Here is a 14,854-nt window from a genome sequence, read left to right as displayed (position 1 = left end):
GTTACACATATATTGTTATTGCTACTTTTTATTACTAATTTTTCTATTCAGGCCTCTTCCTTTCTTACTCCAGTCTTTTATTCAAATCAATGCATGGTTGCTAGGGTAACTTGGACCCTAGCAACCAGATGTGTAAATTAGACAGCTGCTGAATGAAAAGCTAAATAACTACAAATAATAAAAAAATGAACCTATTGCAAATATTCTCCAAATATCCCTCTCTACATCATACTAAGTGAACAACCCCTTTAAATGATGTTAGTTAAGTATTTATTTTGGGCGTATAGTTCTCCTTTTAAACAGCCCTCATTTTATATTTAAACAAAACGAACCTAAAAGACACATGACAGGCGCACCTCTGATCAAAAACACTCAAGGGAGCACCTCATTGTTATGAATTTCATGTAGATCTCAAGTGATGGGTTTTTCTTTCTTTCCAGCTAACCCTTTTTAGCAGTTTAAAGAAACTTCGTGAGGTTCATGAAAAACTCGTTAAAGAAGCCAGTGATGAAGAAAAAGACATTGAGGTGAGTTGGATAACCTACAGGTACTATGTTATTATTCCTTATTCAAGTAAATCTGCCATCTTTATGTGGTTTTTCATTTTCGCTGCACTGGCGTGACTAAGTTGAAGCCAAAGGCTGCTTCTCCCGACATCTGATGAGAGAACTAGGGATGCACCAAATCCACTATTTTGGATTCGGCCGAATCCTTCGTGGAAGATTTGGGCGAATACCGAAACAGAATTCTAATTGGCATATGCAAATTAGGGGTGGGAATGGGAAAACATTTTACTTTCTTGTTTTGTGACAAAAAGTCAATGCGATTTCCTTCCCCGCCCCTAATTTGCATATATAAATTATGATTTGGTTCGGCCGGGCAGAAGAATTCCTGCATCCATAGAGATAACTGTTGATTGGAAATGTCACTATATTACCTAGATGACAAAAAACTAATAGATGTGGATAGGATAATAGCAAAGTCTGTAACATGTAATGTAGGTCACAAAATATATGTCTAACAATCCTACACGCAATACGAACACCTCGGTGAGTGAAGCATGTATGACTTATACTAAAGGCTGGGCCCAGCAACTCTACAGTGGTTGTCTGCTGATGTGCAGCTATGGATTTGTTAAAGGGAAGGAAAGTCATTTTACACTTGGGGTGTCCCCAATTGATTTTATTTACATACCCGACACCCCGGGCTGGTGCTCCTATAAGGAGAAAACTGCACCAACCCGGGATTCTTCCAGAGAGCACCATAGAGTGATCTTCTTCTCTCTTCAAATTTACCAGGGCAGACACATGCGCAGTAGAACGAAATAGCTGTTTTTTTTTGTAAAAGTTCGACTTTTTGCTCTACTGCGCATGGGCAGCCGCGAACTGAAAGAAGAAGCCGGAAGACAATTGCTCTTTGGTGCTCTCTGAAGGAACCCCGGGTCGGTGCAGTTTTCTGCTGATAGGAGCACCAGCCCGAAGTGTCAGGTAAGTAAATACAATCACTTGGAGGTGCCTAATATTTGACACCTCAAAGTATAAAATTACTTTCCTTCTCCTTTAAAGGCTCAGTCTCATGCCAGCCCAGACCTGTTTTAAAGGAACAATAACACCAAAAAAAAATGTTTTTTTTTTTTTTTTTTTTAAAGTAATGAAAATATAAAAAACTATTGCCCTGCACTGGTAAAATCGATCTGTTTACACTACTTTAGTTCATAGTTCACTACAGCGCCTATCTGCTGTGCAACCCAAGCCTTTTCTCCTTTGAATGGCTGACCCCATTGCTACACAGCAGCTTGTTTATATAAACAATAGTAGTGTTTCTGAAGCAAGCTCAAGTATTACCAGTGTAGGAAACAGTACATTTTATTTTTATTACTGTAAAACATAATTTTTTTTATTTTACTGTTCCTTTAAATGGCAGTGTGCAAGATGTGCAAAACCCAGAAACATGCTTGAGTTCAGCCAGAAAATATTGGTTCAGTCTTTAAAGTGGACCTGTCATCCAGACACACAAAATCTGTATAATTAAAGACCTTTTCAAATTAAACATGAAATCCAATTTCTATTTTTTTAATTAAGCATTTTTTGGGTGACGGTCCCTTTAAAAGATGGGCAAGTTATACTTCCACTTATTGCGTTGTCTGTGATGTGGCACTTCTTGTGGTACCGTGCTTCTCTGTTAATTACTGGGAGTAAAGACACCTCTGCTTTGGGACAAACTTTCTGGACAAATTACATTTGTTTGATTTATTATCCGTGTGTAACTAGAAGTCAAGTACAAAAAAAAGTTTGGGGTTGGGATCACCCTGGAACTCATCCTAGTTGATGCTCAAGAAATAAGTGTCCAAATCCTCTCTTCTGACTAAACAAGCTGCACTAGTATCCCATTCTGTTCCTCCTGCCGCAGATCAGGCCGAATCCTTTCAACCCATCCAGCTGTTAAGTCTACAAGCTGTTGCATTACCGTTTATACCCATACAGTGTGCCCTGCTGAATTTGATGTGGGTGAGACTTTTCCTTTGTTTTTTGATCCCTTATGATGTCCAAGATTAGCAGTAAGAAAAACTGCTGTCCCCCCCATTTGTGTAGCTGTGTTGTCTGCTTACTGCATTTTGATTTTTAGGGGAAATTTACCTAGGGTCGAATGTCGAGGGTTAATTAACCCTCGATATTCGACTGAAGTAAAATCGAACGATTCAAAGGATTTTAATCCATTGATCGAAGGATATTCCTTCGATCAGAAAATTGTTAGGAAGCCTAACATTTGCCTCGGTAGGTTTTAGGTGGTGAACTAGGGGGCCGAAGAATTTTTTAAAGAGACAGTACTTCAACTATCGAATAGTCAAACGATTTTTAATTTGAATCGTTCGATTCAAAAGTCGTAGTCGAAGGTCGATGTAGCCCATTCGATGGTCAAAGTAGCCAAAAAACCATTCAAAATCCAAACTATTTTTCCTCTATTCCTTCACTCGAACTAAGTAAGTGTTGCAATATTTTTAGCCCGAGAGGGATAACGCAAATGGCTCTTCTTGTAATGAGTAGGGACTGTGGTTGCATTTAATACCTGAAAACACTTATTTATTTTCTTTTATTATGCATATCCATAAGAATGGAAGTCCAAAAGGTAAGTTTTTGGGGGGGGGGGGAGTGGCTAGATTTAATTTAAATGTATGAAGCAAGAAATAAATCTGAAATTCTTTTTTTACAATGACCCAACAGACACTTGCACATGGTAAAATAGTTCTTTCGGCAGTAGAACAATATTGTTCAGCAGTATTTTAGTGCACTGTATTCATGTATGGAGGAAGGGAACATTTGGAATCATTCCAGTCCCTACCCATAAACCATGAGTTAGTTCAAAATATCTGAATAGGATGCATATTGTGTTTCTTTACATTTCATCCAGGGTGGGATGCGCTGAGCAAAGCAGTTCAACAGACTTAGAAAAGACAAGCCTAATGTGGTAGGGAATAAATGAAAAATAAAATGTAACTTAATTAATTTTAATTGTCCCTACCCTTCTGGTTGAGATAGATTGGGGGTATTTACATTTATTAATGACGCACTCCACCTTATTTTTCAAAGCCCTATTATGAATAATCCCCGATCAGATTCAAGACCCTTTATGCAATGGGAATGGCCAATAAAGTGAAAATATGCCCCCTATTTTTTTTTTTTTTGCACAAGCTTATTCCTTTTGGCTGACATACCTGAATCCAATAATTAAAAGAGAAAACCATGGTAGCCTGACTGTGCCTTTAATTGGGTAGTTCACCTATAAAGGGATGCTGTCATGGGAAAACAATTTTTTTTTTTTCCAAAATGCATCAGTTAATAGTGCTGGACCTCTGCACTGTAATCTGATTTTCAAAAGAGCAAACAGATTTTTTTTTTTTTTTTTAATTTTGAAATCTGACATGGGGCTAGACATTGTCAATTTCCCAGCTGCCTCCAGTCATGTGACTTGTGTCACTCTTTACTGCTGTACTGCAAGTTGGAGTGAGGTCTCCCCCTCCCCCCCCCTCAGCAGAACAGTGGGAAGGTAAGCAGATAACAGCTGCCTGGTAGATATAAGAACAGCACTCTATAGTAAAAACTTAGGTCAAACTGCGACTCAGTTACATTTAGTAGGAGAAAAAATAGCCTGTCGGCCAGTGCTGCACTATGGAACTTTCTCTTTCTAAAATCACATGACCAGGCAAAATGACCTGAGATGGCGCCTACACACCAATATTACAACTAAAAAAAAATACACTTGCTGGTTCAGGAATAAAATTTTACACGATAGAGTGAATTATTTGCAGTGTAATTTTAGAAATAAAGGGATTCTATCATGATTTTTATGGTGTAGTTTTTAACTTGTAATATGTTCTATTGGCCAATTCTAAGCAACCATTCAATTGGTCTTCATTGTTTATTTTGTACAGTGAGTTTTTTTTTGTATTTATTTTTATTTTTTTAAAGCTATTTAGCAGCTTTCCAGGCTGCGAAGGTTCAAGTTACCCTAGCAACCATGTACTGATTTGAATAAGAGACTGAAATATGGATAGGAGAGAGTCTGATTAGAAAGATAATAAAAAAAAAAAGTAGCAATAGCAGTACATTTGTAGTTTTACAGAGCATTTGTTTTTTTAAATGGGTTCAGTGACCCCCATTTTAAACCTGGAAGACTCAGGGAAAAAAAGCAAATAAAAAAAAAAATACAAAATAAATGACAGGTTGAAAGGTTGCTTAGACTTGGCCACTCTATAACATATTAAAGGTTAACATAAAAAAAATTCAAAGGTGAACAACCCCTTTAAGTCCTGAGGCTGAGTTGTCTAAAACAATTTTTTTTTTTTAAAGTATTTTTTTTTTCTTTTGTTTGCATACAAGTGTCTTTCTTAATCAAAATAGGCTCTATATTCCATTCCTCTCCTAAAAAAGAATGCTAAAAAATGCCATTTAAATCTACCCCCCCCCCTTTTCATTCAGTTAGTCTTATGTAGAAAAGTTGCATACAGTATACATATCAGCTGCTAGAGAAGAACATGGGTTCTCTCTCTCTTGTTTTCAGGAAGCTCTTAAAAACCACATCAGCCTCCGAAAGTCTGCATTTGAAGAGGTTGAGAAGGCTCTGGCTCTAAAGAAGAAACAGCTCTTGGATCTAACTGTGCAACAACAGAACACCACATTGAAGGAGTATAGGGTGTGGAAACAAATGCAGACTCATCATAATAAAACCATTGAAAGCCTTCTTAAGGATTGCGAGAGCGTTGTTGATGAATTTGAACCCCAAAGTTTTCTTAAGGTATTATTCTTGCATTATTTGTTTATACATCCAGTTGTGTTATTCAAAAGGTGAGACCTGGCTACCTTGTGCCTAAAATACTTGCCATGCTAGTCCATCTCCTTTGCAGACTTTCTAAGCCAAAAAAAGTAGTTTAGGCAATTTAAACATATTACCTAAGGCAATTCTTCCTACAGAAGAGTTAGACCAATTTATAAACTGCTTAGGACAAGTACTGTATTTCACAAATGTCCCCTTTCTATCAGCACATTGATGTTTTCAGTAACTTCATTTATTTTCCACACTCCATAGATAAGGTGCAGCTCCATAGAATCTAGAGGACTCCTTTATATTTGCTAGACAGTATACTGGGCACAGAATTTTTGTTATACATAAATGCTTTTGCCCCCATTTGTAGTAGTGCCAAAAGCTCATTTAACAATACTCCCATTAGTTGCTCCTTGCCTTTCTAGTAGGTTATTCCTATAAGTGCGCAAAAGATGTGTGTTATAACCATTTAGCAGTAGTGTTGTAGTACTCAAGACTTGTTTTGTCAAGATTAGGCGGGTGTTTGACACAGATAACCAATAAAATATTCAGTTTCCAGTCAGAGGCAATGTATTGATGTATTCAAACTTGGCCCAGTCCATGCTGAAACTGTTAATCTATTAAGAAAATCCTAATAATGTTCCAAGCACATTAGGAAAGTGCACATAATAAACGTACTTGACGGCATTATGTACAATTTTCTGTCACCTGTTTGAGTTTGTTGTGCTTGCAACATTATAATTTTTTTTTTTTTTTTTTCCAATTTACCCATAATGTTTTAAGCGTGACCTGCTTTCATGATGTTTCTTTGCTTTTCATTTGCAGGTGGCATGTGATTTAAATAAAAGGTAAGGATAGATAGCATGCTTGGTTAGTTACATAACCTACTAAAATGTCCTTTACAAAAGTTTCAGTCTTGCTATAATGTTTAGAAAAAAAAAAAGAAATCCTTTTGAGTATTGTATTTGTCTCTAAGTGAAATCCCCCTAATTTGTAAACAATAAAAAAAAAATATTATGGTGCTGGTTCACTCTGGGCTTAAAAGAATCATTAACTTTAAAAATTGCCCCTTTTATTGAAGCTCTTTATAGATATGACATTGTCCCTATTTCAAATCAGGGGTGGCAGTGTGCTACCGGTCCCTGCCAGAAGCACAGTGGGGGGGAACAACCAATCACACAAGCAAAAACAGGCTTCAGTTCCATATCAGGTCCACCTAGCTTCTGATTGGTTCCTGTCCTACAGTGCTGGGCTGAGTGCCGGTTGTACCACTACACATCCAGACAATTCAGCCAGCAGGAAGTGGAAGAGACTTGTGGGACTAGTAGGGTTTAAGGGGAAATATTTAATAAATCAAACCATTTAGTATGAAAATTGAGTAAATAAGATATGCTGTGCGAAAGAAATTTTTTTTTAACATAGTTAGTTAGCCAAAAATGTAATCTATAAAGGCTGGAGTGACTGGATGTCTAACATAATAGCTAGAAACCAGCTTTCTTGGTTTCCACTGATTGGTTAACAGGCAGTAACCAATCAGTGACTTGATGGGGAGGACTAACTCCGAGTTAGAGAGCTGAAAAGCAGGAAGGCCTGTTCTGTTAGACATCCGCTCGCTGAATTGTTCCTTTGAGCACATTCCTGCTTTATTTAAAATAATATAATGCACTGACCCCTTTTTTTTCCTTTAAAAATGACCATAAATGCACAAATAATTTTTTTTATGATTACCTGCGCGTGTATAGGGCCCACTGCTCGTAACTGGGTGTTGGTTAGTTTAGGAATCTGGTAGCTTTGAGAATTTCATCTGTTGATGAAGTGTATTGGCCAGTGCATTACTCTGTAATAAACAGTAAAATGGGATCCTACAAAGTGCTGTGGTGTAGCCCGCTCGCACAACCCTGGCCTTCAGCAATTCAACGCCTGGTGCACGGTGTTGGAGGGATCGGCACCCCCCTCAGCAAATTGTCCAAGAAGACACTGGCACACAGAGGCTAGTAACAGCAGGGTTATACCCTTGCGTGTTTATTCTGCAAACGTGCAACGTTTCGTGGTCAGACCTTGCCTCTGTGTGCCAGTGTCTTCTTGGACAATCCTACAAAGTGCGTCTGTTATCTATGTAACCTGTGTTTTGAATGCCTGTCCCCATCAGCAGCTGGTTTATATAAAGTATTGTAATGGTTCTAAAGCAAATACACCAGTTGTACCAGTGCAGCGAGATGGTACATTATATTTTACTGTTACAGAGCAGCACGGCTCTTTAAATGAGCGATGTGAACAATAGAAGGGCAGCAATTATGTCTGTAGTCCCTGGTGGTCCAGTCAGTCAGAGAGAGTACCAATCCCATGTATAAGGAGATCGATAGATAGATATAAAGCAAAAAAAAGTGTGTAGTGTTTTTTTTTTTTTTTTTGCTTTATGCACATGCAGTGCTCTCGCCTCAATACACATTGTGGCTATTGGGGGTTCAACACACATTTAAATAAGGCATCCATTACCCAGCAGCCACCTGTTGCTTTTGTTTTTTTTTTTCTTTTGTTTAAGCAGTGGTTTTTACGTCATGAGCCTCTGTGACCTCCAATCTTTTTCTCTTTTTGCCTTGGATAATCACAATTAAATAAGTAGAAGGTACAGCTGGATATTATGAACTGGATATTATGAACTAGTTTTTATAGTCACTTTCTTGACTACTCTTCTTTTCAGTCAGATATGCCTTCTTAAGGAATCTCTGCTTGAAGAGGATACAAGCAAATCCTTGATCTGATGTCCTGCTTCTCTTACAGGATGAGCTCTAGCCTTGACATTATGGGATTTTCTACTGATTCCAGTATAAAGTTCAAGTGGGAACTAAGCCAAGTCAATTTTAAACCTGCACTGGATGCAATATCTGCACTGAATATTTCTGGAGGAAAGCCTAAGCCTAATGGTCAGAAGATTTGTTCACATTTTTCCTAAATTCAAAAATCTAACTTAAAGTTTTCTTACACTTTCTCATCTAGTGACATAACCTCTTATATGATTCCAGGTATTCTATTTCTCATTCGTATTAACAAAATGTGTGTATTTAAATGAATTAGGTGGTGTGTTGTGCCTTGACTCCACTGAAATAAAGAATAATTATTTGACAACATATTGGGGGGAATTCACAAAAGTGTCGGTAAAATAAGTCACCCAGAAGTGGCGGTCGACAAATTTGTAAAATGTCGTATGAACGGCAAATTCACAAAAGCAGATGTTACCATCTCTGAATGTCTCGTAAGTCTGTCAATTTTCTAAAATGTCGTATATCTTTTCATCGTACAAACGACATTTACCAAGACTTTTTAAAAGACAATTTGACTGACATTTTCGTTTTGGAGAGCCTAAAGTGTCTGAAAAATTGTCGGTAATATAAATGAGTTTACGAGTAATTCATAAAAATGTCGGGAAAAGTGGCGCCGAAAAAGCCACGCCCAATTTTAACGAAACTAATTCAAAAGTGTCGTACATGTCGGAAAATTGGCGGAGAAATGCTCTGTGAATTTGTCGGCTGTTGCTACAACACTTTCTACGACATTTTAAAGACATTTTTTCGTTCCCGACACTTTTGTGAATTCCCCCCATTGTCTTCCCTAAGAATATGTATTTCTGTTGCGTACTGGGGTCATAAAGTCGGCTAGTTACGACTCAAACCCTTCTGATAACGAACGTTTTCATGAAAGCCAGAGTTTTAACATAATCTTTCATCTTTTATACACCCACAATTTTGTATAAATTCCTAGGGGGTAATATAATGGGATAGGTGCAAAATTTGCTTTTTTTTTTTTTATTTACTCCCCAGTTGCTATGGCTAACCAGACCAGGGCAAACTTTTGTGCCTTTTACTATATTAACCTCCTAAATTTAGAAGCTTATTTTGTGTACTGTTCTACATTTAAGACAAGCATGTCTATTAATATCAAGCGTTTGGCCATATTTAAACTGCTAAGCATCCCACATCTGCAATAAAATTGCTGTTGGCCCAAGTGCAGTAGCTATAGGTGTTTAGAGTAGTAGCAAACTTTTCACCTTTTATTGCACTTTCCCAATATTGGTTTCTTTGAAGAGTTGTGTGAGTATAGCATGTGATCATGTAGGATCCAATTTCATATTGAAGTGTCCAAAATATGCAGTTAAAGTAAACTGTCAAGTCTGCCATGTGAGGGAAGCCTTTAAGGAACAGTAACCCCCCAAATTTTGTGTTTTGAAATAATACTGTTTCACTGCACTGGTAAAACTGCTGTTTGCTTCAGAAACACTACTATACATTTATATAAGCAAGCTGCTGTGTAGCCAGGGGGGGCAGCCATTCAAGCCACAGGTTACATAGACGATAACAGATAAAACACTATTGTATAGGACACGGTTTATCTGTTATTGCTATGTAACCTGTGCCTCTTCTCTTTTTTACAGCTTCAATGGCTGCCCCCATGGCTAAACAGCAGCTTGTTTTTATAAACTTTAGTTAATCTTTTTGAAGGAAATATACAGCTTTTACCAGTACAGAGTAACAGTACATTATGTTTGAATTTCTTTAAAATGCTTTAATTTTGTTGTGTTACTGTTCCTTTAAGTGTGGAGGAGAGACAAATTGCATGTTTTTTAGAATCCACTTCATCAGGTAGGCAGTACTAAATAATATATGGTACCTGATTTCAGTCGATTCTAAAAGGTGTTAACATTGTGACCTTTTTTCTGCATTTGTCCATAAGCCATGTGTAAAGTGTTTTACATGTGCCGATTTGATTTCACTTAGGGAAAGTTATTTCTGGCCAGTTTGTCTACTGTAGGAGCAACAAAACACTTTGTAGTTTCCCATCAACCGAAGGAAAGATAAAATTGATGGCCAGTGCAAAGGTGTTAGGCATCCCCAGTGACTCTATTTTCTTTTATTTGAGAAAACACCAGCTGTAAAAGACAACATGCCACCATCATATTCTTGTGTCCCAGGAATCCCTGCATTGATTTGGGCAAACACATCCACAGTACAGAATTTCTTCTGTGATTCCTATACTGTGCAGGGTCCCAGCTTCAAAAGGTGCAAAGGGAATTAATGTGACACTGGTACAAGATGGTGGTGCTGAGCTTACAGGAAAAGCATCCTAGGCTTGTGCATTTTTTTTTTATTTTTTTTTTAAAAAAAAAAAAAAAAAAAGAGAAGCACCAGCCTGTGCTAGCAGGTAATGGACTAGAATCATTGGCCAAAGGAAGCCTAGCACACCCCCCGATGTGTCCTAACTCCTAACAATTACAGCTTGCTCTACAGCTTCACATAGTGGAAGATAGACTGCAGGTATGCCAAACTTACGATTGCTTCCCATATTCCACTTCTAGAAGCTTCAGGCTCTCCTTTACAGCCTGGAAAATCATCCAGATGAATGTAGACCAGACTGGTCATTTTCACTAAACTAGCACAAAAAGAACGATTCTTTTATTTTGGAGCTGTATAACGCAGTAGGTCCCCTTTTTTTAAAGATTTTTAGGGAAAACATTCCCAATGTCTCCTTTCCAGCGGTAAACATTAGATTGTTTGTCGAACAGTTTAAAGGGATGATGTGTTCACATGCTTTGTGTGAAATCTCAAGTTTGAATGGAAGAAGTATTAATCATGTAGTACCTATTCTTATAATATTAACCCCCCCCCCGTCCCATGTGTTGAGTAAATAAGTCAATGTATCTGTTTATTCAGAGTCCTGTGGAAGATCTAGTAATTCCATTCAAATTTCATAGTATCCTAAGTAAAAAAGAAAAAAAATTTTATTTGGCAATAGTGACCCATTCAGCAGTCTGTAAGTAAGTGTTAATTTTTCCAGTGTGATGAGCATTTGGGGGCACCATCAAACTTGGGGAGACTTGTTTCTCGGGTGCATGTAAATGTTCAGCTCAGTATTTGCATCCTCCGATTATTATAATTTATAATGCAATCCTAGTGAGCCTGTCTCCTTGCACATGGTTGGTCTAAATCTGAAAAGGCATTGTACTGTGCACACATATATATTTTTATTTATTTAATTTTTTTTACTTTGTGTAGATTTCTTTACTAAAAGACCAGAAGATTCAGATGGAAACTTCTCATTTAAATCCATAACTAGATTGTGGAAGCACGGAGGAAAATCCTGCTCTGATAAGTATTCTGTAAGCTATTTAATGGACTACGTTTACTTTTATCATCTCTCATGCATAGCTCCTTTTTGCTGTTTTAAATATCATTTCTGCAAATTGAATTTAAACACTCTGTAGTATATAATAATTCTGGGATTTTAACTTTATTTTTTTATTTTTTTGCTACATTTTGTTAAAAGCAGTACCTTTGGTTTATTTGCTATTTTCTTCAATGCTGGTCCCGACTTTGATTTTCTTGTTTATAGAACATCCCTCGGCACTGAGGGGGAAACTTATTTGGGTTCAGATTATAACAGGAAGAAGGGTGGGAGTAAGTCTTGTATGAAAGCATGTAATTGTACAGTATGCAAAAGGCTTTGTTTTTCTTTAATTCTGCCAAAAGCATAACAGAGCTGCTGCATTGTGTGAGGAAATAGGAACACTTAACTGTTTCATTGCGCTTCCCAGTGCTAGAGCAATCCAAACAATTATCATAATTTTTTAAGCAAAGGTACTGCTTAATCCCACTTGATATTTATTCACAACTACATACAATATCATAGGGGTTATGGCATAGGAAGTGCATTGATTGCTAATACTCTCCCTGGATTGTCAGCACATCTGTCATCTCTCTGTAAAATGTATATACTCACTCATTGCACTTATGCTGATGGTCATTGGGTGCCACAAAGCAGCGATGCCTGAGGTTGTAGGTAACTGGGCTGACTCTCCGCTCAACACAAGCAGCGAATCTTCTCCTACACTTGAATCAACACCCTTCTACCTGCATCTGGAACAACTGCTTTGGTTCAGGCACAAGGAGAATATTTCAGTCTAGTGTGACCTTGAGAACAATCTTTTAAAATGGCTGTGTTAATGAATTGTACTTCTTGTAGTGTTTATATTTAAGGTTTCACCAAATCCAGGACTCGGTTTGTTGTTGGGCTAAAACATTGGGTTCAAATACTTAATGCTCAGTCAAATCCTATCTGAACACTAAATGACTTATGAATTTAAAGCACTGGGTAACCAAAAGTGCACCTGGTATCTTTACCTCTGCAATGCTCAGTCCTTGTGCCCCTGTGTGTTGCCACCTCTCATTTGTAAGAATGGCAGGCACTCTGGGAAAAGCTTCCTTTGGCAGCTGTAACTGCCAACAGTTCCCAGTATTACAATACAATATTATGTTTTCTGCACACTTGTATGCATATGTATTTACATTAAAAATAAATGTGTGTGTGTATATATTATATAAAGCTGTGGGGAGTAAACCATTTACTGAATAAATACTTTCCTTTACAGCTCGTTGAAGATGAAGAGCCAGTATTAATCAGTGGTCAAGTGCACAAAGCTGGTGTTCGGTATTTATCCATTTCTTTAATGCCCCAATTCAAGGCTTTGAGTTATGAGGTAACTGTTACATACACATTTTTTTTTCTTTTTAGTGGTTTTATATGATTTTGTGTAATATTGTTTCATCCCAGTGAATCTAACTTTCCTTGTCCTTTTTAGTTCTGGAAAAAAAAAACTTTGCCTTTTTGCAGTTTTAGAACACCTTCATAAAGGTGGGAGGTTTTTATTTTATTTTTATTTTTTTTTATTTTTTTTGGGCATGGTATTAGTAGTCTGACTACCAGAATAGGCAAGTTAATAAAATATGTAGGCTTAATAATTTCTTCTCTATATGTGACTTCATTAACCATAAATATATAGTGTGTGATTGTATATGCACACTATATATATACTGTTAATGATGTAACAAAGAACAAATGAATTAAAGGAGAACTGTCATGAACTATAAACCATACCATTTTTCTCACTGATATATATTCTACAATAAAATCTATACTCCACTGCGTCAAATTTGTGTTATAAACACACTTTCTTATCACTCATTTCTCACACAACAGCTCTCCAGATCAAGCATTTTCAGAAAATGAAAGTAGGAGTGTCCATTCAGTTCAGCAACATTCACTTGGGCCCCCCATGTTCCCCGAGTCCTATTTCCCCTCCCTCATCCTCTAGTTGCATCATATCTTTGCGCAATACTTCTCTGTTTATTAGGCAAGTATTATTGAAGATCTGCATTTGGGCTTCTGGTTTGGTTGACACAGAAAATAACTTTTCAAACTGATTGTAGAGGATCATTTCAGCAGTGCTGCTCCTTGTCAGAGAGGGGGGTGGACCATGTATTCACACCTATCCACCCCCCCCCCCAGTATTGTTCATGTCTATAATCCCCCCAGTATTTTTCACACCTGTAAAACACTGTACTGTTCACATCTCAGACCCAGACTGCATTGTTCACCTGATCAGCTGTATGGTTGATAATCTAGATATGTTTATAACACAACATTATGTCACATTGTTTCAGCTCCTCTCTGATCCCCATTATAAGCAATTGTGGAGGGGGAGGGTTAAAAATACTTATGAATGTCACATTTAAACTACAATCCCCATAATTCATTGCAAATGGCAGGCTTCTGATAGAGGGCATGTCTTTATGACATCAATTTTGTTGGGGTGGGGGGATCAGCATGATTGGCTCCTTCAGGGGGATGCAGATCTGAAGGTGTGCCGGGGGCAGATTTGTCAGGAAGGAGGAACATACTGGGAGCTGATTATGATGACACCTTGTCACAGACAATGCTGCTTTTCAGTTTGGTTGCATGGGATTAGCTAGGTTGAGGATGCAGATCTGAGAAGGCTATTGTTTCATTACGTTATAGGGTTAACTCTGGAAAAAAAACTTTCACTTCAGTGTGGGGGATCTCCGATTGGTTCCAGACATCACGTGTCTGAATCCGGGTTCCTGGCTTAGGAACTTTCATCTACATCACACTTGCGGATTTATTCAAACACGATTTCAAAATTAAAAAATATGTTACGTTATTGATTCCATTAAAATTTGTTAGCTTCGGTACAGTGCATGACTTTCACCACTGACGCGTTTCATGCCCTATGGCACTTCCTCAGAGTGTATACTTTTTATTGTTAACTTTACTTACTATGTAATACTTAGAGAACACTTTCTCATGACAGTTCTCCTTTAAGTCTACATATATTACTTTGAATTTCTCACTTGCCTATTCTGGTAGTCAGACCTCCAATATCATTTTAGGCATGGTAGATTTGGATTTCCTTAAATGGAATGTTTTGCCTCCAATAAGGATTAATTCGATCTTAGTTTGGATCAAATACAAGGTATGGTTTTATTATTTCATGGAGGAGAAAGGAAATATTTTTTTAGAAATTCGGCATTCGGTTAAAATGGAGTCTATGGGAGATGGCCTTCCTGTAATTCTGAGCTTTCTGGATAACTGATCCTATACCTGTGTAACAGTGACAATGATTTTATGGGCTACTAGCTTTCTACTTATTTGTTAAATGATGTCTGATTGCATTGCATATAAAGGT

The 14,854-nt window shown here is 37.5% G+C and overlaps 1 protein-coding gene across 4 annotated transcripts in view; it reads left to right on the top strand.

Moving 5' to 3' along the window:
* Window positions 1-14,854, top strand: part of LOC108699095 — a 43,153-nt gene that overhangs the window by 2,906 nt on the left and 25,393 nt on the right. For 3 of the 4 annotated variants that reach the window (XM_041589243.1, XM_018230957.2, XM_018230964.2), the window contains exons 2-7: window positions 441-527; window positions 5,059-5,292; window positions 6,145-6,167; window positions 8,101-8,243; window positions 11,367-11,470; window positions 12,740-12,847. In XM_041589243.1, the coding sequence (XP_041445177.1) occupies window positions 441-527; window positions 5,059-5,292; window positions 6,145-6,167; window positions 8,101-8,243; window positions 11,367-11,470; window positions 12,740-12,847 (699 nt within the window). Of the gene's footprint in view, window positions 1-440; window positions 528-3,110; window positions 3,127-5,058; window positions 5,293-6,144; window positions 6,168-8,100; window positions 8,244-11,366; window positions 11,471-12,739; window positions 12,848-14,854 lie in introns of all 4 variants that reach the window. The other variant, XM_041589248.1, reaches the window with a different exon arrangement.

The sequence above is a fragment of the Xenopus laevis genome, chromosome 1L (assembly GCF_017654675.1).
Source record: "Xenopus laevis strain J_2021 chromosome 1L, Xenopus_laevis_v10.1, whole genome shotgun sequence".
In the NCBI taxonomy this organism is placed as follows: Eukaryota; Metazoa; Chordata; class Amphibia; order Anura; family Pipidae; genus Xenopus; species Xenopus laevis.
Note: the sequence above shows the minus strand (reverse complement) of the source record. Positions and strands in the feature narration are given on the sequence as shown.